Source organism: Dryobates pubescens, chromosome 1, assembly GCF_014839835.1.
Source record: "Dryobates pubescens isolate bDryPub1 chromosome 1, bDryPub1.pri, whole genome shotgun sequence".
NCBI classification, from domain to species: domain Eukaryota; kingdom Metazoa; phylum Chordata; class Aves; order Piciformes; family Picidae; genus Dryobates; species Dryobates pubescens.
The window spans coordinates 35,090,431-35,112,423 of record NC_071612.1 but is presented as its reverse complement, the minus strand read 5'-3'; the positions used below and the strand labels follow the sequence as shown (position 1 = coordinate 35,112,423).

Here is a 21,993-nt window from a genome sequence, read left to right as displayed (position 1 = left end):
CCTCTAACATGTGTTCATTCTTGTTAAACATTATTTTGCAGGCAAAATATGAAAGCAGAAGAGGCACCAGCCTGCACCCTGGTTCCTTTAACCAGTATTTCTTAATCCTACCACTGTGATCTCACACTGATAGCCTGACAGGAGATGGTGGACTTGTAAATCCTAACATTCCACTACCTAACATTCCTCTGCATAACATTGCACTGTCTCCACCCCAAACACCTACCTGTCAACCTCTCACCCAGTCATACCAAGGCACAAACAGGTTCTGAAACCTCATAATCTGTGTCACTAGCTTGATGTGCACAGTGGCACCACAAGAAATGCTGGTGGGCCACTGGATTAGCCCAAGATGCCAGATGGAGTCAAAAGGCTGTTTATTTAGAAGCCAAAGGTTTGCAAGCAGACAACTTAATGAAACTCTCAGAGCTTCAGTTTTGTTACCCCTAGAAAACAGTGTAAGCTATCTGTGCAGATACAGCCCAAGGAACTGCTCCAAAACACTTAAAGTGGAAGCAAAGAAATCTGAGTAACTACAGAGCAATCAACTTTCACTTGATGAAACATCTGAAGTGAGGGGGGAAAAAGTGCACATGGTAATATATGTGCCATTGTTTCAGTAAGTTTTGTTTATGGTAATTCCTAACACAATAAATCAACACATTCTCAAACACAGACTAGAAATAGTGCAGAAAGGGTGAGTTTGTCAGATATGATTAAGAATGCAGAACTAGCCAATGGTAATTATCACTGCAACTACCTAGAGCTCAATTTTCATTCATCATCAGATACTGCATTCACAGAATAGTATTAGAAACGCCCCCCCAGTCTGCTTTATCAACTTCAACTACTAAGAGATCATAAAGAATTTCTTTTCCTCAGCTGCAATTCTTACCTCTCAAAACAGACTACAGGATTTAAGTTCATCATCTTTTTTTTTAGGCAGTATGAAAAATGCTAACCACAGGGGCCATTTACCTGTGTATGGCAGGTCTTTTCAAATGGCATTTTCCTGCCACAACAGTTTTTTTTACCTGCACTTCAGCTATATTTAACCTGCTTTACAGAAACATCTGTGTCTGCATTGTGTTATCTCCAAGAAGTAAATATTCCCCCACAAGCCCAAGTGTTTCTTGATGGTATGTTTACACATTTCCTGTTCTGCAAGGCTCAGAAAGAACCTCAGCACCTCTGCAAAACACTGTGGTACAAATGCTCTCCCAACAAGTTTCAAATATGAGCATCTTATTGTTGATCTTACCTGAAGTAATGCAATAAAAAGAAAAAATGCATTAGCAGCTCTTCTGAACTGGGAATAAAGGAACCTTGGCAGGAATGTGATTATGTTGTACTTTGCAGTGCTGAGAGAAAACAGACAAAAACACAGGCTATTATTAAAGTACAAACCCAAATATTCATATTTATTTCTTCCCTTCTCAGTAACTCAACCATTCAAACAAAACAGAACCTTTTGTAATTTCTGTGCTAGCAAACAGATTTGTTTTGGCTGAACCAGAAAGACTTCCACAGAGACAACCCTGCAGGTGTCCATGAACCTGCCATACACAGAGACTGCCTGGAGTTTCCATGTAGAGACAAGAAGTTCCCTTCTCACCTCTGCCTGCTCTGTGGGAAGCAGTCAAGCCCTGACGCCACTCATTTAGAGGCAATGAGGAGAGGGGGAAAAATAAAGAGAAGGCAGTAGTCAGGCAATTGCTTCACTGCTGAGGAAACAGGTAAGGCAAGCCCCAAGCCCACAGCTGTTGGCCCCAGAGGAGTACTCTGCCCTACAAGCTGTGGTGTACACTGGGAAGGTAACTGCACATTAACTCCAGTTCAGACAGCATTCTGGGGGGAAGAGGCGTAACAGGCGCTAAGCCAGGATAGGGGAGCTGCAGAGCTTCTGTGCTGGGTAGGAGCTTGCACAACTCAACACCAAAAATAAAATTTAAAAATTTTTTTAAAAATCATCAACAGGATCAACTGAATGTAGAGAACCACAGAATCAGTCAGGCTGAACAAGACCTCTAAGAACAAGTCCAATAACCAGACCAGCACCACCATGCCCAGTAAACCGTGTCCTGAAGTGCCAGGTCTGCATGTTTTCTGAACACCTTCAGGGATGGGAACTCCACCACCTCCCTGGGTAGCCAGCTCCAATGCCTGACCACTATTTCAGTAAAGATATTTTCCCTACTATCCCACCTAAACCTCCCCTGGCAACACTTGAGGCCATTTCCTCTCATTCTACTGCTAATTTCTTGAACAGGGCACTTAGGAAGTTATTAAAATTATAAAAGTCTATTAAAAGATTAAAAACAAAACCCCTATGCCCTTCACTGAATGGAAAGCTCATTTTTTTTTCTTTTAAACTCATAAATATTGGATACTAAGTATAGCTTTGCTAGGCTGGAAGAATAGAATAAAATTCATCCTAATGCAATGATCTCTGCTAAGCCATCATCACAAAAGCTTTGAACTTCCAGCTCTTTGTCAGCATTCCACTTCAGAACAGACTGCTAGCATCTAAGGTCCTAAAAGAGTTAACAGTGAAAATGACCATGCCAAAGACTCAGGAAAGTAGTTTCAACCCCTTTTAACAGTAATAATATCTGACTTTGCATAAACCAATGCATTTAACAGTGCAATAAATATATCCTGCAAAAAGGGTCAACACTGCCCAAAACACAGAGGGAAAGAAAGAGAAGGTTTATAGACAAAGAAAAAAAGCATTATAAAGTATCTCAACTCCACAAGGTAGCCCATTCCAACCCCCCATTTTTCTCACAATTCCTGCAAATATCAGAGGTACCTTCAGAAAAACCACCTCTGCCTGGGACAGGGATATCTTTGCCATTCATTTACTTGGACTTTTAACAACACAAGCTGAGGATGTCCTCAGATCAAATGTATGTGTTAACTAAAATTCAGAAATACCTCAAAAAAAAACCCTCAGCCACACTGTAAATCATCAAAGCCCTAAAGCCCAAGCTTGAAATTCAAAGCGAGTTTTCTAAGCTGGGTGACTGAAAAAGAGTTTCCAAAGCATAAACAACACCATGCTCAAGAAAAGTGCATTGCTACTGCCACCAGGACTCTGTTCAAAGGTGACAAGATGAACTGAACTTCAGATGAACTGAAAGCTGAAGAACAAATCCATACTCCAGGGATATGCTGATGGTGCAGCTGTAAAGGCAACCCTGTAAAGGCAATCCCTTCCTCCACTTCTCACCCTGTTCTTAAAAACCGGGAAGGTCAGGTTTGTAAATGACAGGGATCTGCCACTCTCTTTGCTGTAATGAGTGGTCAGAAATTGCTCTCTACAACTATTGCTCTCTACAACTACCTGAAAGGAGGTTGTAGACAGGTGGGGGTTGGTCTCTTCTCCCAGGCAACCAGCACCAGAACAAGAGGACACAGTCTCAAGCTGTGCCAGGGGAAGTTTAGGCTGGAGGTGAGGAGAAAGTTCTTCCCAGAAAGAGAGCTTGGCCATTGGAATGTGCTGCCCAGGGAGGTGGTGGAGTCACCATCACTGGAGGTGTTCAAAAAAAGGATAGGATGTGGCACTTGAACCCATGGTTTAGTTGTCATGAGGTGTTAAGTATTAGGCAATAGGTTGACTTGATCTCTGAGGTCTTTTCCAACCTGGTTGATTCTATGATTCTATGAAATGGAATAAACAGTCTCTCCCTTCATTTTTTGCTATGCAGCATGAAATGTTCTGAAATTCAATATGCATCAACATATTGAATTGTTAATACCTGACATGGTTATTGCAGAATTTGGTCAGCTGGGGCTGATTGATGAATATAGTTCTCAGTTCCTCTTGGTCAGCTAGAGAAGTTTTCTCTGAAACATCATCTGTCTTCTCATAGCCTACAAAAACACAGCATGATTTTCCACATAAATAGATTTCTGTACACAAGATTCAAGACACTTCATAATAAAAGAAAGACATCTCTTGTGAATGTGAACTCATACTGTTTGTATGTCTCACAATAACAAGCAGTGTTGATTAAAAAAAACCCAAGCTGTCAGTCTTTAAATAATTTTGGTTAGCTATGAAGATAAAAGCTACACAGTCAACATGCTTTATACATGTAATAATGAATAACAACTGTAAACTTCTGCTGAATTCATGAGTCCAGTTAAATAGCTTTTGCCACTACAAATACTTCATAAAGAAAGACACCAAGAGAATAAGAAAAACGTAAAACATTCAAGAATATACCAATAATATCACTAATTCTGGACAACATGTAATAAAGAGGACACAGCTGTTGGAGTGAGTCCAGAAGAGGGCCACAAAGATGATCCAAGGGCTGGAACAACTCTGCTGTGATGATAGGCTGAAGGAGTTGGGGTTGTTCAACCTGGAGAAGACTCCAGGAAACCTTATAGTTGCCTTCCATACCTAAAGGAATCCTACAGAAAGGCTGCAGAGGGACTTTTCATAAGAGTTTCTAGAGACAGGACAAGGGGGAATGGTTTTGAGCTGAGGGAGAGTAAGTTTAGACCGGATGTTAGGAAGAAGTTCTTCAGTATGAGAGTGGTGGGATTCTGGAGTAGGCTGCCCAGGGAAGCTGTGGCTGCCTCCTCCCTGGGGATGTTCAAGGCCAGGCTGGATGAGGCCTTGAGCAGCTGGAGTCTAGTTGAGGGGTGGCCCTGCCCATGGTGGGGAGGTCGGAGCAGATGATCTCTAAGATCCCTTCCACCCTAAGCCATTCTATGAAAAATGTAGTTATCTGACAATTAAACATCACAAACTCAGAAGATCTCCAAAGATCATTCAAACAGGGCAGTTTCACGTTTTGCATGTAAAATTTGTCATTGGTCATTGCTGAATTTACAGGAAGGGACATTTACTACGCAAACTTTATAAAATCCATTTCATATTATTTCATCTATTTTCCTGCACTGTATACCTGCTTAGTATACACACGTAACACATTTTCCCCTTTGTGCTTCTTTTAAACTAGTGCGGCACACACACGTCGTATTTTATACATATGTGTGTGTAAAATATGTATAATGTACATATAAACTGTATAAGACCTACATATATTAAATAAGATCTTTACATACTATACTAGACCTATATGTACTGTGTAAGACCTGTATCACAGAATCACAGAATTGTTAGGGTTGGAAGGGACCTCAAGGATCATCTAGTTCCAACCCTCCTGCCATGGGCAGGGACACCTCACACTACATCAGGTTGCTCACAGCCACATCCAGCCTGGCTGCAGAAACCTCCAAGGATGAGGCTTCCACCACCTCCCTGGGCAACCTGTGCCAGTCTCTCACCACCCTCATGGGGAAGAACTTCTTCCCAACATCCAATCTGAATCTACCCATTTCTAGTTTTGTTCCATTCCCCCTAGTCCTACCACTCCCTGACACCCTAAAAAGTCCCTCCCCAGCTTTCTTGTAGCCCCTTCAGATACTGAAAGGCCACAATTAGGTCTCCTCAGAGCCTTCACTTCTCCACACTGAACAGCCCCAACTCCTCAGTTTGTCCTCATAGGAGAGCAGCTCCAGCCCTCTGCTCATCCTCATGGCCCTTCTCTGGACACATTCCAACACCTCAAGATCCTTCCTGTAATAAGGGCTCCAGAACTGGACACAGTACTCCAGGTGGGGTCTCACCAGAGCGGGGGGAAGAATCACCTCCCTCGCCCTGCTGGCTATGCTCCTCTTAATGCAGCCCAGGATGTGATTTGCCTTCTGTGCTGCAAGAGCATTTCTTATATATACTATATATGAAATATATATTTTATATATATATATATAGAGAGAGAGAGAGAGTATGAAAGACTATATATACTATGTGAGAAAAAAAATAAACATATATAACACTACTATTATTTTAACAGTTAGGAGTTTGCAAAAGAACACATAACCAGGTACATTTGTTATAAAACCTTCATGGGAATTTAACCATTAATCTCAATGCTAAGAAAAAAAAAAAGTTTTCCAAAAGGATATCTGAATAATGAAATTAAATAATAATAATTGAAAAAGCCTGTGTCTGCTATAGCCACCTTAAATCAAAATGACTAATTCTATTTGCTTGGACAAACCATCTCTTCTGAGAAATGCTCACAGGACATTAATTGTCACAATTAAAACTAAGCAAACACAGAAAATTATTGTAAGCAATCAAAGAAAATTAATGTAAGCAACCCTACAGGAGATCAATTATACTCTTCCAGTCCTCTGAAACCCCCTCCAGACAGCCATGACCTTTCAAAGATCACCAAAATGGCCTTACAGTGAGACATGCCAGCTGTCTCTGCACTCATGAATGCATCCAATTAGATCCCATGGACTCATGTATTCCCAGTTTAAGTGTTCCCTAAGCTGGTCCTCCTCCACTGAGGTAGGTCCTTCCTGCTCCAGACTTTCCCACTAGTGCCAGGAATCTGTGGTGTCCAAAGCCTATTCTTATGAAGAGTCCAAAGTGCAGCAGGCTCTAAGGACTGCATCCTTTCCTGTGTTCTTGGTTTCCAAGTTCCCTGGCACATTCAGCAGTGGGACCACATTTTCCACAGTCACATTCTTCCTGCTGTTAAATCTGAAGGAAAAAAAGAAGGACTTCCACCAATCCCCCACTAGATTAAACCCTAGGTGGACTTTGTCTTTGCTAACCCTATTCCTTTATACTCCCCTTCCAGTAACCTCTCTTCACTTCAGATCTTGTATGTTTCATTTTTACATCTGAGTTCTGTCAGGAGCTCCCCAGTCTTACTTAGAGATCATCTACTGGGGTCACAGTGGCTGGAGAGCTGCCAGGCAGAGAGGGACATGGCGGTACTGGTCAATAGTAAGCTGAACATGAGCCAGCAGTGTGCCCAGGTGGCCAAGAAGGCCAATGGCACCCTGGCCTGCATTGGAAATAATGTGGCCATGTAGCAGTTTGGGCTGGGTGCCCTCTGCTACAGGGGGTGCTTCCTTTGTCCAGAAGTCCAGCCCAGTGGGTGGACACAGGAAAATAGGTATTTCATACCATAATTCTCTGCACTGCTGTTAAGATCCAGCGCGGGGTCTGGCACTTCCTCTTTCTTCCCTCTCCACCACCCCGTAACTTGGGGGAGATGTCTCTCAGGCTTGGGCCTGGCTAGGCCCAAGGCCAGGGGGGATGGGCAGTCACTGCTTTCCATTTAAACTTTCCATCACTTTTGTAATCTGTTTGTCTGAGTCGTTATTTCTGCCTGTGGTGAGGAGGGGGTCTGCCTCAAACCATCACAGGCCAGCAGGAGCCCAGAGGTCATTCTGCCCTGTATTCAGCACTGGTTAGACCACATCTTGAGTCCTGTGTCCAGTTCTGGGCCCCTCAGTTTAGGAAAGATGTTGACTTGCTGGAACATATCCAGAGAAGGGCAACAATGCTGGGGAGGGGTTTGGGGCACAGCCCTGTGAGGAGAGGCTGAGGGAGCTGGGGTTGCTTAGCCTGGAGAAGAGGCGGCTCAGGGCAGACCTTATTGCTGTCTACAACTACCTGAAGGGAGGCTGTAGAAAGGTGGGGGTTGGTCTCTTCTCCCAGGCAACCAGCAACAGAGCAAGAGGACACAGTCTCAAGCTGAACCAAGGGAGGTTTAGGCTGGATGTTAGGAAGAAGTTCTTCCCAGAAAGAGAGATTGGCCATTGGAATGTGCTGCCCAGGGAGGTGGTGGAGTCACCATCACTGGAGGTGTTCAGGAAGAGACTGGATGGGGCGCTTGGTGCCATGGTTTAGTTGATTAGATGGTGTTGGATGATAGGTTGGATTTGATGATGTTGAAGGTCTTCTCCAACCTGGTTAATTCTATTCTATTCCATTCCATTCCATCTACTAGAAGCTCTCCTCTTTCTTTGTCATCAAAATTCTCTGAATTTAATCCAAGTCACCCTGCAGTCCACAGCAGACTGCATAGCCTCTTACCTATTATATCCTGGAACACGTATTTAGGACACTACCTTGCAAGGTCAAATCTCCATGCATTGTGCAAAACTCAGTAGAAACTTGGCAGTTTCCTGCCATTTCCCATTTGGAATTTGCAGTTTCCATTATTGTGCAGGAAATCCTCACTACTACATTCATCCACTGCAATTTCTTTGTTTCCTTCCTCTCAACATCCCCAAGGAAAGGAAAACATCCAACACACCTCTATTAATATTTCAATATGTATCTCACAAAGACATGTCAGAGGAAGGCCTAATAGACTGAATCCACCCCAGCAAGTGTTCACACAGTACTCCTCAACTCTAGGAACCACACTGGCTCACATACTTAGCATACTTGGCAGACCAAGTATGCAGTTTGATAATCCTTTTGTTGCCTCTCCTTGGAGGGACAATCATCACACAACTGGCCATGCACAACCTCCAGCACACAACTCACAGGATCACTGGACGTTAGGGGTTGGAAGGGACCTCCAAAGATCATTGGGTCCAACCCCCCTGCCAGAGCAGGATCATAGAATCCAGCACAGGTTGCACAGAAATGCATCCAGATAGGTCTTGAAAGTCCCCAGAGAAGGAGACTCCACACCCCCTCTGGGGAGCTTGTTCTAGTGCTCTGTGACCCTCAGTGAAGAAGTTCCTCCTCATGTTGAGGTGGAACCTCCTGTGTTGTAGTTTATATCCACTGCCCCTTGTCCTGTCCCAGTGTGCAAGTGAGCAGAGCCTGTCCCCTCCCTCTTGACCCCCAGCCCTCAGGTATTTATAAACCTTGAGTGAATCCTCTCTCAGTCTTCTCCCCTCCAGACTAACCAGCCCCAGGTGTCTCAGCCTCTCCACATAGGGCATTGCTCCAGTCCCTTAATCATCCTGGTAACTCTCTACTGGACTCTCTCTCTAGCAGATCCCTGTCCCTCTTGAACCAGGCAGGCCAAAACTGGATGCAGTATTCCAGGTGAGGTCTCACCAGGACAGAGCAGAGGGGAAGGGAGAACCTCCCTCGATCTGCTGGACACAAGTAGTCCATAAACATGTATCCCTACAACACCACTGAATAAAGGCACATCTTCATGATGATTAGGTTTTCAGCCAAGCTGCAGGGGCACATCTGAACACTTGTTTATACCTGACTGAGCCCCAATCCATCACATCACGAGGACACCTTCAATCTGAGTACAAGACATTTATTTACTTTCCAGTAGCTCGGTGAAGGAGCAAATATGAAATATGGCTCCTGTGAGAGCACTTGGATGGCGAAGCTGGAAATTATCATGTCAAAATATCCACCTAGCCTGACCACCTTCAGGAAATAAGGGAAGTGTTTGCATGTTTGTGGAATGTGCTACTTTAATTTTAAAGCATTCATTTTAATCTTTATGCCAGTATCATCTTTGAGTATTGACAGTGACAGGATTAAAGCAAATGTTAGCAGGCATGAAACACCATGCACAACCTGTTTGTTAAAAAGATTATCAAACTGTAGACACTTAGTTTCATAGATCAGTACTGGGACATTTATTTGTTCTCCTTTACTCAAAATGAGAGAACAAAAATGCTAGTTATTGCTGTGGCACAGACATTAAACTCAACTACCTCACTTATTCACTGCACTAAGGTAAAAAGAAAAACATTATTCCAGGCCTTAAAATTAAAAGTAGCACCACTTTTAATGGCCTAAATGCCACAACAGTTTTAAATCACAGCAAATTCTGAGGTACTTCTCTAGTAATACCTCTGAAGAGTAAACCAACAATTATCACATTTCAGGCAGGAATTAGGATGTTGTACTAGTTAAGACCTGTCAAACAGAAAGACAAACAGATATATTCAAAGGTTTTTCTTCCTCTGCTGTGGCTTGCAACATTGCTTAGCCTGGAGAAGAGGAGGCTCTTCTCTTCACCATCACTGGAGGTGTTTAGGAAGAGACTGGAAGGGGCGCTTGGTGCCATGATTTAATTGATTAGATGGTGTTGGGTGATACGTTGGACTTGATGATCTCTGTGGTCTTTTCCAACCTGGTCAATTCAATTCAATTCAATTCAATTCAACTCAATTCAAATATTTAACCAGAGTCCTGCTGGTGTTTGACAACAGCTTAATTATCAAACAGATTGCATGACATACATTCTTACATGTCCCCACTGACAGGCAAGCATCTGACAATGACACAGAAATGGCAAGTTTCAAAAACTAATTTTCTCTTAATACTCAGAATTACACTTTCTGATCGGATTATGCCACTACAGGGCCAAACCCAATTAACAGAAGTGCTTTAGAATCCAAGCAGTGCAACTATTACCCTAAGCAAAAAAATCATTTACATAGCTGTTGCATAAACTAGAATGACTACACATAATATTTGGTTGATCTCTTCTCCCAGGCAACCAGCACCAGAACAAGAGGACACAGTCTCAAGCTGTGCCAGGGGAGGTTTAGGCTGGAGGTGAGGAGAAAGTTCTTCCTAGAAGGAGTAATTGGCCATTGGAATGTGCTGCCCAGGGAGGTGGTGGAGTCACCATCCCTGGAGGTGTTTAGGAAGAGACTGGATGGGGTGCTTGGCGCCATGGTTTAGTTGATTAGATGGTGTTGGGTGATGGATTGGACTTGATAATCTCAAAGGTCTTTTTCCAACCTGGTTAATTCTATTCTATTCTATTCCATTCTATTCTATTCTAATTTGCTAGCTGAGGTGAGAATATGGAAATCAGCAATGGATAAGCACAAAACACCACAAATTACATTCAAAGTCACTCCATAAACAACTGAGGTTTTGGTCCAGGATTTCCTTTAATCTGTTTGAAGCTAATGAAAGGGAAGAAATCATATGCAAGAGTGGGGAAAGAAAAAAAAAGGGGGGGGGGAAAGAAAATAGAATTGCTAAAAATTGCTAGGTAGTTACTTCCCAGGATGTGAGCTGTACCCAAATTAAAATTCATAGCAAAAATGTGTATTTTGCATAGGATATGCATTTTCAGTTTTGACAGCAAAAAAGAGTATCTTCAACAAGAACAAAGCCCAAATAAACAGCAGTAAGAAGAAACAAAACCGCCCCTGAACAACCAACTCGAGCTTTCTCCTTCAAGAGATTCATTGAAGACAATATTTTGCTTCCAAGAATAAACTTGGAAGAAGCAACTGTTCCAACATGCAGTATTTGCAGGGACTCTTCCTGAAACAGTTTTGACAATAAAGTTTGTAAATATTTTCCATGAGTAGGGGAGTGTAACAGTTTCAGCTTTCATACCTTAAACAGTCTGATTTTCCTCAGGAGAAATGGACAAAGCTTGTGGTGCAATTGACGTGCTGGAGGGAAGGGATATCATTCAAGACAGGCTTGAGAGGTGGGCCCAAGCCAACCTCACATACTACAGCAAGGTCAAGTGCAAGGTCCTGCACCTGGTTTGGGGCAATCCTAAGCACAAATATAGGCTGGGTGAGGAGTGGCTCAAAAGCAGTCTGGAGGAGAAGGACTTGGGGGTGTCAGCTGATGAAAAACTCAACATGATCAGGCAATATGCACTTGCAGAAGGCAACTTTGTGCTGGGCTGCATCAAAGGAAGTATGACCCCATGAGACCTCATGAGACCCCAGCTGGAGTACTGCATCCAGTTCTGGTGCCCACAGCACAAGAGAGAGACATCAAACTGCTGGTTTGATGTCCAGAGGAGGGCCATGAAGATGATCAAAAGGCTGGAGAACATCAAAATTGGGTCTCTTCAGCCTAAAAAAGAGAAGGCTCCAGGGAGATCTTATAGTGGCTTTCCAGTACCTGAAGGGGGCCTACAAGAAAGCTGGGAAAGGACTTTTTACAAGTGTTGTGATATGACAAGAGGGAATGTATTGAAGCTTGAGAAGGGTGGATTTAGCCTGGATATTAGGAAGAAATTCTTTACAGTGAGGGTAGTGATACACTGGAACAGGTCGCACAGGGAAGTTGTGGCTGCTCCCTCCCTGGAGCCATTCAAGGCCTCGAGCAGCCTGGACATGTCCCTGGCACAGTAAGGGGATTGGAACTAAATGATCTTCAAAGTCCCTTCCAAGCTGAACCATTCTATGAATCTATGAAATACAGATAGCCTGCAATGTAGAAAGGGGCAGAGGGAAAACTCACATTCAAATGATCAGAAGTATTTTAATGCCCTTCCCTTAATTACTAAGAGTTCTTTTTTATTCTCCTAGTACATCATTCAAAAGCAGCCCAGTTCAAAGAGTCCATCATGAATAAGACAATGCCTTCAGAGTAATTTGTTTCAATGCCACCTCTGATGACAAAACAGGAATGAGAACCTTCAGCCTGTCCTTCTCAGGAGTCAGAGCACAGAAGGGAACTGCATTGATCTGATTGAACCTGCTGGAACCTCTGAGATGGCCAAGCCTTTGCCATAAAGCACTGGGATCTCAGCAGTACTCTTCAAAACAGACTTGGCACAAAAAAAACCCCCACTAAATACAAGTGTCTATAAAGAGCACTACATCTGGTAAGATGCTAAGGGGTTCTATCATCCATGAGTAGAGACACCTAGGGATATATGAGGCCTTACAAAAACAGATGGTCTGCTGAAGACAATCTGATGACTACCAGAGAATTTCAAAACTCTTTCCCTCTTCATGTGAAAGTCATCTCATCTTGCACATCTAGTTTTCATACAGGCATTTATCTTCACTAATATGAAGAATTAGTTATTACCTACTGTTGTTGGTAGATAGCACCACACCACTTTGAATTACAGAATTGTTAGGGTTGGAAGGGACACGCTAGGATCATCTAGTTCCAACCCCCCTGCCATGGCCAGGGACACCTTACACTACATCAGGTTGCTCAGAGCCACATCCAGCCTGGCTGCAAAAACCTCCAGGGATGCGGCTTCCACCACCTCCCTGGGCAACCTTTGCCAGTGTCTCACCACCCTCATGGGGAAGAACTTCTTCCTAACATCCAACCTGAATCTACCCATTTCTATTTTTTTTTCCATTCCTCCCAGTCCTATCACTCCCTGACACCCTAAAAAGTCCCTCCCCAGCCTTCTTGTAGCCCCCTTAAGATAATCTATCCTTTCCAGATGACCTAATATAGTTCACTGAACTCTTCCAACACATGGAGGAAAAGAAATAATGCTTCAAGCTTCAGAGAACCCTAATAAGAACTGCCAAAGCAATTCCATTCTCCAAAGAAATAAAATGCTTTGAATGATTCCATCTCATCTTATTTAATAGCTGCATATATAAACTGTGCAGCTATATATAGCTAAAATAACCCTAGTTCATCACTGTATTTAATAACGCTAGATGTAGGCTACGCTACTCAGAGAATCCCCATGTGCTTTGCAACTGCAGAATACACAACACCAATGCTATTTCCACAGTACTAAATGCCCAGGTACAATTCTGCATTAAGGTTATTGGTGGTGAAAACACATGCAGTGATTTCTGAAATAGTTTAGGAGGAGCAGATGAGGGGTTTGGAGCACAAGCCCTACGAAGAGAGGCTGAGGGAGCTGGGGTTGCTTAGCCTGGAGAAGAGGAGGCTCAGGGCAGACCTTATTGCTCTCTACAACTACCTGAAGGGAGGCTGTAGAAAGGTGGGGGGTGGTCTCTTCTCCCAGTCTACCAGCACCAGAACAAGAGGACACAGTCTCAAGCTGTGCCAGGGGAGGTTTAGGCTGGATGTTAGGAAGAAGTTCTTCACAGAAAGAGAGACTGGCCATTGGAATGTGCTGCCCAGGGAACTGGTGGAATCACCATCACTGGAAGTGTTTAGGAAGAGATTGGATGGAGCACTTAGTGCCATGGTTTAGTTGATTAGATGGTGTTGGATGACAGGTTGGACTTGATGAACTTTAAGGTCTTTTCCAACCTGGTTAATTCTATTCTATTCTATTCTATTCTATTCTATTCTATTCTATTCTATTCTATTCTATTCTATTCTATTCTATTCTATTCTATTCTTTCCACAGCACTAAGAGCCCAGGTATGATTCTGCATTAAGGTTACTGGTGGTGAAAACACATGTAGTGGTTTCTAAAATAGTTTAGAAGGGGCAGATCTCCATGCTTTGAACAAGACTTTACTGGTAGATGTATCACTTTAGAAATGTAGCATTTCCTAGGCTCATGGTGAACTGCAGGTGCTCTTTGCAACAGGGATAACAGGCAAAAAAAGAAATCTATTTAAAAAGGGTTCTAAGTGTGCCTGGTTTTCTTTAATCAGCCATGAAGTGCACAAGAACCTGTGGAGGCTTGGAAGAGTGCCACAAAAGTAGTAGCTGCTTTTAACCTAATTCTTTTCTCTACGCAAGTAGCACGTTGCCTCATAGACATGAAAAAAGAGCTACAAGTTTTATTCTGCAAGGATTTACAGAGAGCAGTGTCAATTTCTCTGTGCAACTGTCAGCCAGTTCTCGGGCATGATAAATGTGCACATCGTTCTGACAGTTCTTAGTCCATTTCATCTGAGCACAACAGCTGATTTTCTCTAATAACAGTATTACTATCTCTTCATGTCAGAGGGCTCACTTCAGAGATGATGTCAAGACAGTCCAGCCTGATAAGGTAGCTCATGATCCATGGAAAAGGTCTCTGAAGCAGAAATTAGTTGCTGCAGTGACAGGAGAGAAAAATAAGGGTTGGATCCCCAAGATATAATACAAAAATTCTAGAATAAGGAAAGTAATACTAAGCTTGTCTGTCAGAACTCCTCAAGTCTTAGGCTACTCTAAGAAATGGTCCAATTATGGAAGCTGCTGTTTGTGATTACAGTGTCACCAATGGCTTCCAAAGAACATAGAGGAACCGTTTCATTAACAGCTCTGCACTGTAGCTACCTTTGGTGGCGGCCTCAGAAGGCAGCCTTTATCATCACTTTGCACAGGGCTTATCTAAGAGACTCCTGTGATGGCCAGACCTAGGGTTTTACAGTTCCCAGCACAAATGCTAGGGATGAAACCCACACTGCAGAACTCCAGACTTCTCTTTTTTTTTCTTTTTTCTTTTTTTTTTTTTTTCAGAAAATAGTAATATTTACTTACAAAGAACTGTTCAGAAATGCCAGCCACACAATCCAGTGTGGAGTAATTAGACTTGGAAGCCATTTATCTCAGCAAAAAGGAAGCAAGAGATTCACTGACATTGGTTTCACTGTGAATGAGCCAAGGGCAAATAAACTGAACTGAATATATATAAAATTAACAAGTGTCACATTAAGGAAACACTAGCAGTTTTTAAATCATTGTTTTGAGTAATACTACATATAGTGTGAGTCAGTAACTCCACTGTTATGATGACAAACGACCACATCATTTGCTACAAGTTTCTTAAAAGAAGTTTCATTATCTATTTTCAGTCCTAAAGAAGGCATCTTTGAGAAGCCCATTAAACCCTGAGTTCAACTGTTTTACAGTCATCCAACCTTGAACACTATTCAAATTAGCCAGAACGTTGGGGTTTTTTTCCCTGTTGCTGCATCTGCACGTCTTTGATAGACATTTACCCTCAGGGAACATCACATTTGTCCACTTAATAACTGTTAAGAGTCCAGCAATTAGATCATTTTCAAGAGAGCATCAATTTTTTCCAATTTATTTCTGACCAACTGTCTGGAAGAAGAGTAACTGGAAAAGAACTGAAATTAAGTACTGAAATTTTGGATGTTTAGCTAGTCCCATTACACACATCTATGAATAACTGGGGGTATAACAGCACAGCTTCTCTGGTTGCAGACACATTTTGAGAGCGTCCCTGGAACGCTATGCCTTCTTCCTTTCTTCTTAGAAAGACACATTCTTCTATTTCTTGGCCAGTTAGTATTTCCTCCCACAAACCTACTTTTGGGGGAGGAAGGCATGTAACATAGGAGAAACAGAAAAGAACATCAAGATAACAGCCTGCTCCCAACTGGCTCTTCCTTCATACTCTTCCTAGCATACACACACACACACAAATATTTTTTAAAAACAACCATTTGATTGAAAAAAAAAAAATAACAATAAAGGGAGAAAGTTTCTACCTCCTTATATAGCCAAACAAAGCCACAGAAACAACCAACCTCATGCAAAAACTTTCAGACAAAGGGATGAATACCTGCCTCAGGAAGCGTGCGTCATTAGTGACACTGCTATCGCCTCACCTACAGCAACTCAGGATCACAAGCTGTCCCAACAGATTGCTGTTTCGGCACCAGCGACTTCCAAGTTCTACTTCTGCATGCAACGCATATTAAGATCACTTCGCAGCAGTGATGCTTTTTTTACAAGGTTCTTGACACTTAGGCAATCCTAACCCTTAGTTGGGCATAAAACATCCGCAGGGGCTGAAGGTTTCGGGTGCATCCCCTGGACCGGGAGCGTTTATTGCTGCTGATCGCTGTACGCTGACATAGCACACACGGGAGAGCTATCCCGGCTTATTCCTAGGACGAATATCCCAGGCCATGAGCCACCGGTGCCTCTCCCGCCCGGGGCCGACGAGCCGTGGAGCGAGACCCAGCGGGGAACAGACAACAACCGCCAGCCCTGAACCGCGGTCAGGCAGCTTCCCCCGGGGCTCACCGGCCCCGGCAGACAATGGGCAGCCATCAGGACGAGGCCGCACCGAGAACACCGCCGACGGCAGCAGCCAGGCTCACACCCCAGCGCTGGAGCCGATGCCCGGCTGGAGCCGATGCCCGGCCGCAGCCAGCTCCCGCCGCCGTAGCCCCGCCGGAGGCACACGGCGTGACCGGAGGTCACGATGAGGAGCGGCCAGCGCTGCAGCTGCCATCGCCGCGACACCGGCTCCCGCCGCCACATCTCCCTGCCGCCCCCTCCCGGCCAGGCGCGGCAGCCCCGCCGCTGCTCCCCGCCTGAGGGTCGCGGAACGCCGGACGAGCTTCCCCGTCCCACCCTACGAGCGGGGAAGGAGGGCGCCGGGCGGCACTCACCCTCTGCGCGGGAGCGGATCTCGGACACCGTTTTCTGCACCGCCGGCATCGCCGCCGAGCGGAGGGGTGGTGGCGGGGCCGCCTCCGCCCTGCACCTGCCGCACGCCGGAGCGCGCCCTGAGCCGCGGGGAGTCCCTGAGCCGCGGGGAGTCCCGGGGCCGGTGGGTCCCGGGGCCGGTGGGTCCCGGCAGCGGCTGGCCCGGCAGCCTGAGGAAGCGGACTGCCTCGGCTTGCCCCGCCGCGGCTAACTGACAGCTGCAGCGCTCGGCGATCGCCTGCCCCCTCCGGAACCTACCAACTCCGCCTTCCACCCCTCCTCCCCGCCCCGCGGCGTCCCGCCGCCATCTCCCGCCTCCCCCGGGTGTAGGCTTGTGGAGCCCCTGCGCCTAATCGGGCACCCGCGGGTACGAGCGGTTTTATGTCCCGCTTCTGGAAGAGTGAGAGGGGTTTCCGATGTGGCCCCCCACACACCCCGTGACGCGATGGGAATGGAACGCGCCGAGCCCTGGGCTGCTGCCCGGCGTTAGGGGCGGGTGGGGGGAGCCCCGGCTAAGGCCGGAGCACGTCTCCGGCCCCGGCAGCCGGGAAAGCGGCGGAGCTCAGCCTCGGCGGGACGGGAAGCGGTGGGGAGCGGGCGGGGCGAAGCGGGCTGCTAAGGGCTGTGCGGCCGGTGCAGCTCGGCGACCAGGGTGGAGGAGATGCGGGGGGGACAGAGGGCAGCAGGCCGAGCGGGCAGGCTGCCCAGCTGCCCAGCATTGTTTTCCTGCGGAGTGGCCTCCTTCCGCCCTTGGGTCTCCGGCGGGGCTAAGCGAGGTGTAAATGAAGCGAAGGGCGCGGTGGGCGTTCAGCCGGAGGGGGAATTTGAAGCGCTGCTCTGAAGCCCTCTGAGGGGCGGGGGGAGAGGTTTGGTGCCGCTCCGTGTTTGACAAGCGGCTTTCATGCTCTCGCCCAGCTTTTTATTTTTAATCTGTAAGTCATAGAGTGCCGCAGTTTGACAGCCCTGAGTCAGTGTGAATCCAAGCTCTCCTGGTGTGTGGGCTGGTGGAAAGGAGGTCCCAGCTGCACATGCCTCAGGCTGAAGCAGCAGTGGCAATTTCACTTCCAGACTGTTAGAGGTGACACTTGGGTAACTGCAACAGGCTGAGCAGTGTGTCTCTGGTATTTTATTCCTGTGTCTTGTTAAAAAAAACAAAACAAAACAAAAAACAAACAAAAAAAAGCCCCACCCCAAACACAGGATGGAGAAGAAAATAGGAAAGGTGATGATAAGATTTGGAGGTAGGTCTGCTTGCCATTGCTGTGTTTTGCATCCGTTTCAGTCGGGCACAAAGCATCCTGACTGACTTGAGGACAGTGGAAGTTATGAAATAAAATAAAGCTTCTGTTGTTCCATGAATCTTGAGAGGATTTGAGGCTAAAGGCCACCATTGTGCCCTCCAGAAAGCACATAACAGTCAGATTACTCACGTGGGGCTGCTGTTGATTTCTTTACAAAGGATATATGCTGAGAAAATTATGTATACGTGTGTGTGTGTCTTGGCAGCAACAGGGTCACTCTTTTTGTTTGCTAAAATTGCATACATTTAATCTGTGGCACTTCATTCCTGGAGAAAAGTGAATGAAGAACTTGTTTTTCTTAAATGCTGAGCTCAGATAGCAGGAGAGAGGAATATTTACTTAACTGAAGACTGCACTGGGAAATAAATGCAGCTCTTTTTTTTTCCCCTCCCAGCAGCCATGGGCCAGGAAACCTGCTGGAGACTCCTCTTCAAAAGAGGATGCTCTTCTGTTATCTTCCTATGCAGCAGTCTGTGTGGGTTTTTGTTTCTGGGTTTGTGGGGTTGTTTTGCTGAACCAGAAACAAAGATTGTAGGAAGATCTTCATGCTTTCTTACTGGAAACTTAAAATGCCCGGAAAGAACATGCAATGTTCATCTACTTTTAAGAAGTACTAAGCGTAGGTCAGTCAGCTGTGGGCAGAGGCTTAGCCAATGCAAATCACTTTCTGTAAGAAACAGCTTTTGGTTTTCTATTGAGGTTCCACTGAAGCCTGACTGAAGGAGTCATTTAGGGAGCTCAACATCTATATATATCCCTCCCTGCATAAATAGGGCCCTTTGGTGGAAAAAGTGGGGTGGAGTGGGGGTCTTTTTTGCAGTTTCTAGCAGCTGCACGGTTGTTAAAAGGCTGTGAAACTTGCTAAAAATACATACACATGCCAGTCAGTGTGTATTTCCCCCCCAAGATCACTGCAGTGCTGGTGACAAATAAGGCTGTCATGTAAAATCCACTTTTAAATCCTATTTTATGTCTAAACCTCTTGCTGGCTTTAAGGTCCCTGGCAAGTGGTGCTCATTACTGATACCTCTGAGCAACTGGAAATTTAGAAATAGAATAGACTAGACTAGAGTAGAATAAACCAGGTTGGAAGAGACCTTCGAGATCATCATGTCCACCCTATCATCCAACACTAATCAACTAAACCATGGCACCAAGCACCCCATCAAGTCTCCTAAACACCTCCAATGATGGTGAATCCACCACCTCCCTGGTGGGCACCTCCCTGGGCAGCATATTCCAATGGTGAATCTCTCTGTGAAGAATTTCTTCCTAACAGCCAGCCTAAACCTCCCCTGAGGTTGAGACTGTGTCCTCTTGTTCTGGTGCTGGTTGATTGGGAGAAGAGACCACCCCCACTTTGCTACAGCCTCCCTTCAGGTAGTTGTAGACAGCAATAAGGTGTCTCCTGAGCCTCCTCCAGGCTAAACAACTCCAGCTCCCTCAGCCTCTCCACACAGGGCTGTGCTCCAAACCCCTCCCCAGCTTTGTTGCCCTTCTCTGGACACGCTCCCGCAACTCAACATCTTTCCTAAACTGAGGGACCCAGAACTGGACCAGGACTCAAAGTGTGGCCTAAACAGTGCTGAGTACAGGGGCAGAATGACGTTCCTGCTCCTGCTGGCCACACTGTTCCTGATCCGGGCCAGGATGCCATTGGCCATCTTAGCCACCTGGGCACACTGCTGGCTTATGTTCAGCCTACTATCCACCAGTACCCCACCGCTCCCTTTCTGCCTGACCATTCTCCAGCCACTCTGACCCCAGCCTGTAGCGCTGCATGGGGTTGTTGTGGCCAGAATTTACCCCTTTGTGTACAGGAGATAGTACAACAATGCTGCCAAGTGCTTATTTTATTTTACTTTACAAACAAGGCTGCAATCCACAAAATAGCAGAGCAACAAATTCAGTTGCTTTATTCTTGGTATACATTCCTCTGAGTTAATTGTGAATGCTTAGTATCTATTAAGAAGAAGCCTTTTGTAAATGTTTAGTATGAATAACATTTGAAAAGAAAAAGGAACAAGGTTCTGTTAAATCTTGCCATCACTTAAGAAATTATCCATTTTTTTCCCAGTTTTTATTCTGCAAAGCTAAATACATTTAACTATTTAGTCACACAATAGACATTTCATCCAGATGTCATGCAAATATAGGAAACGCAACTGCAATATTTTGTAACAGCCCTCATCCACTTGCAGTTACTGTTTTGGAAGAAGCAGCCCATTAGCCTCTGTCCTTTTTTCCTTCCCATCACAGAATCAGCCAGCAGAACCAATTGGCCCTTAAATTTAGTATTTCCTTGGGAAAACAAGTACCTAAGCTCCATTCCATCACTTCCATGGCAAACATAGCCTGTGTCACTCAAGCAGTTTCCAACTCCACACACCACCATTCTTGTTTTGATGCAAACAGGTCAGAAAGGGCATCTGCAGCATCTTAAGCTTGAGTATTCTCAGCTTACACCCTGTGCTTTAAGGAGTTCAGTGTTTGTTTCTGGATTGTCACTTGTTTGGAGTTTGCACAACAGGGCTGCAGGACAGAAGCAAGCCAGTCAGCTTTGCAGCAAGGTGTAAATGGAACAGGGCACCTATGTTGTGCTTTAAAGATTGGGTGACGCTCCAGACTGAGCTTCCTCTGATTTCGCTGTGGAGTTTGAAATGTGTGGATAGCAATTTATTACCACTGATTTATTGGCAAACACTACCTTTTGGCACAAAAGAGGGCAGAAACCTCGTGGGGGTTTTTAACACATGCAGAAATGTGGCAGAGAAAAGCAAGTTATTTCAGAGACAAAACCCCTTGCAGTAACAGCTGCCTTTTTCTGCTTCCTAAGATGTTGCAGCAAGGGGAGACCGTGCAATTAAAGTTCCCATAATATTTTAACCAGTACCTTTGTAGTTTAATATATAAATGAGAAGTTTCTAATGAAATGTTAGAAATAGCTACATCTAAAATTAAAAGAGGTACAGGCAAGCAACCAGTTTAGCTCAGATGAGTCAATAGTTTGTCTATTAGCTAGCAGACTTTGTATGGTATTGCTGTAGACTAAAGCAATGCTGTGCTCAAAGGAGAAAGGCACATTCCTGCTTTCTTTACCTTCTTTGACCCTCTGAAAGGATAACACTTGGGAGGCTTTGTGCAGAGATCTTTAAATCCCTTATCCGTGTGTCTAAGCATAAGCTTCTGCTATCTATCCTGTAAGCAGATCAGGTGAAGTGCTTTGAAATGCTACCTGCAGCCATTATAATGGTGACAAGATGTTTTATTTATGAAATGATCTGTTAACTCCTTGTTGGAGTCTAAATTTTGAATTGCTCATGCTAGGTTTGTTTAAGCTTTTTAGACAAACATATCTGTGAAGCAAGCTTATTTATTTGACTCTGCTGATGCTTAAAGTACTCCCAGTGAAATTCCTCATGGTTCTCTCTGTGCTTTAGCAGAAAGCAACAAATCTTTGGTTTGCCATAATGTGACATCAGCTAGCCTATGCCCATCAAAGTCTATCCAGTATTCACATGTACTTATCAATATCTCACTCTAAGATGTGAAGAATTATTTGTCTTCTACTTGCTGTTGGTTTTGTAATGATGCTTTGCCCTTAACTGTTCTCTACACCATCCCTCTGGCTTAAAAATAGATCACCTGTGGAGACAGGCTGTGAAGTGTTCATTACAGAATGTGTTTAATCTATACAAGCCAGTGTAAATTTATGTCATGTGTACCCTTTATGATTATGAAAGACAAAACTTCTCCTTGCCTGGAGCAAGACTTGTTAATAACAGAAACGTCTGAAGTGGG

General features: G+C 44.8%; 1 protein-coding gene across 2 annotated transcripts in view; it reads right to left on the bottom strand.

Moving 5' to 3' along the window:
• ATP8A1 (ATPase phospholipid transporting 8A1) overlaps nt 1–16,989 on the bottom strand; it is a 143,343-nt gene extending 126,354 nt beyond the window's left edge. For both annotated transcript variants that reach the window (XM_054163693.1, XM_054163686.1), the window contains exons 1-3: nt 16,855–16,989; nt 3,762–3,876; nt 1,262–1,361 (exon numbers count right to left, since the gene is read on the bottom strand). In XM_054163693.1, coding sequence (XP_054019668.1) covers nt 1,262–1,361; nt 3,762–3,876; nt 16,855–16,903 — 264 coding nt within the window. In that variant the 5' untranslated portion in view covers nt 16,904–16,989. The remainder of the gene's footprint in view (nt 1–1,261; nt 1,362–3,761; nt 3,877–16,854) is intronic.
• Between the last annotated feature and the right edge of the window lie 5,004 nt (nt 16,990–21,993).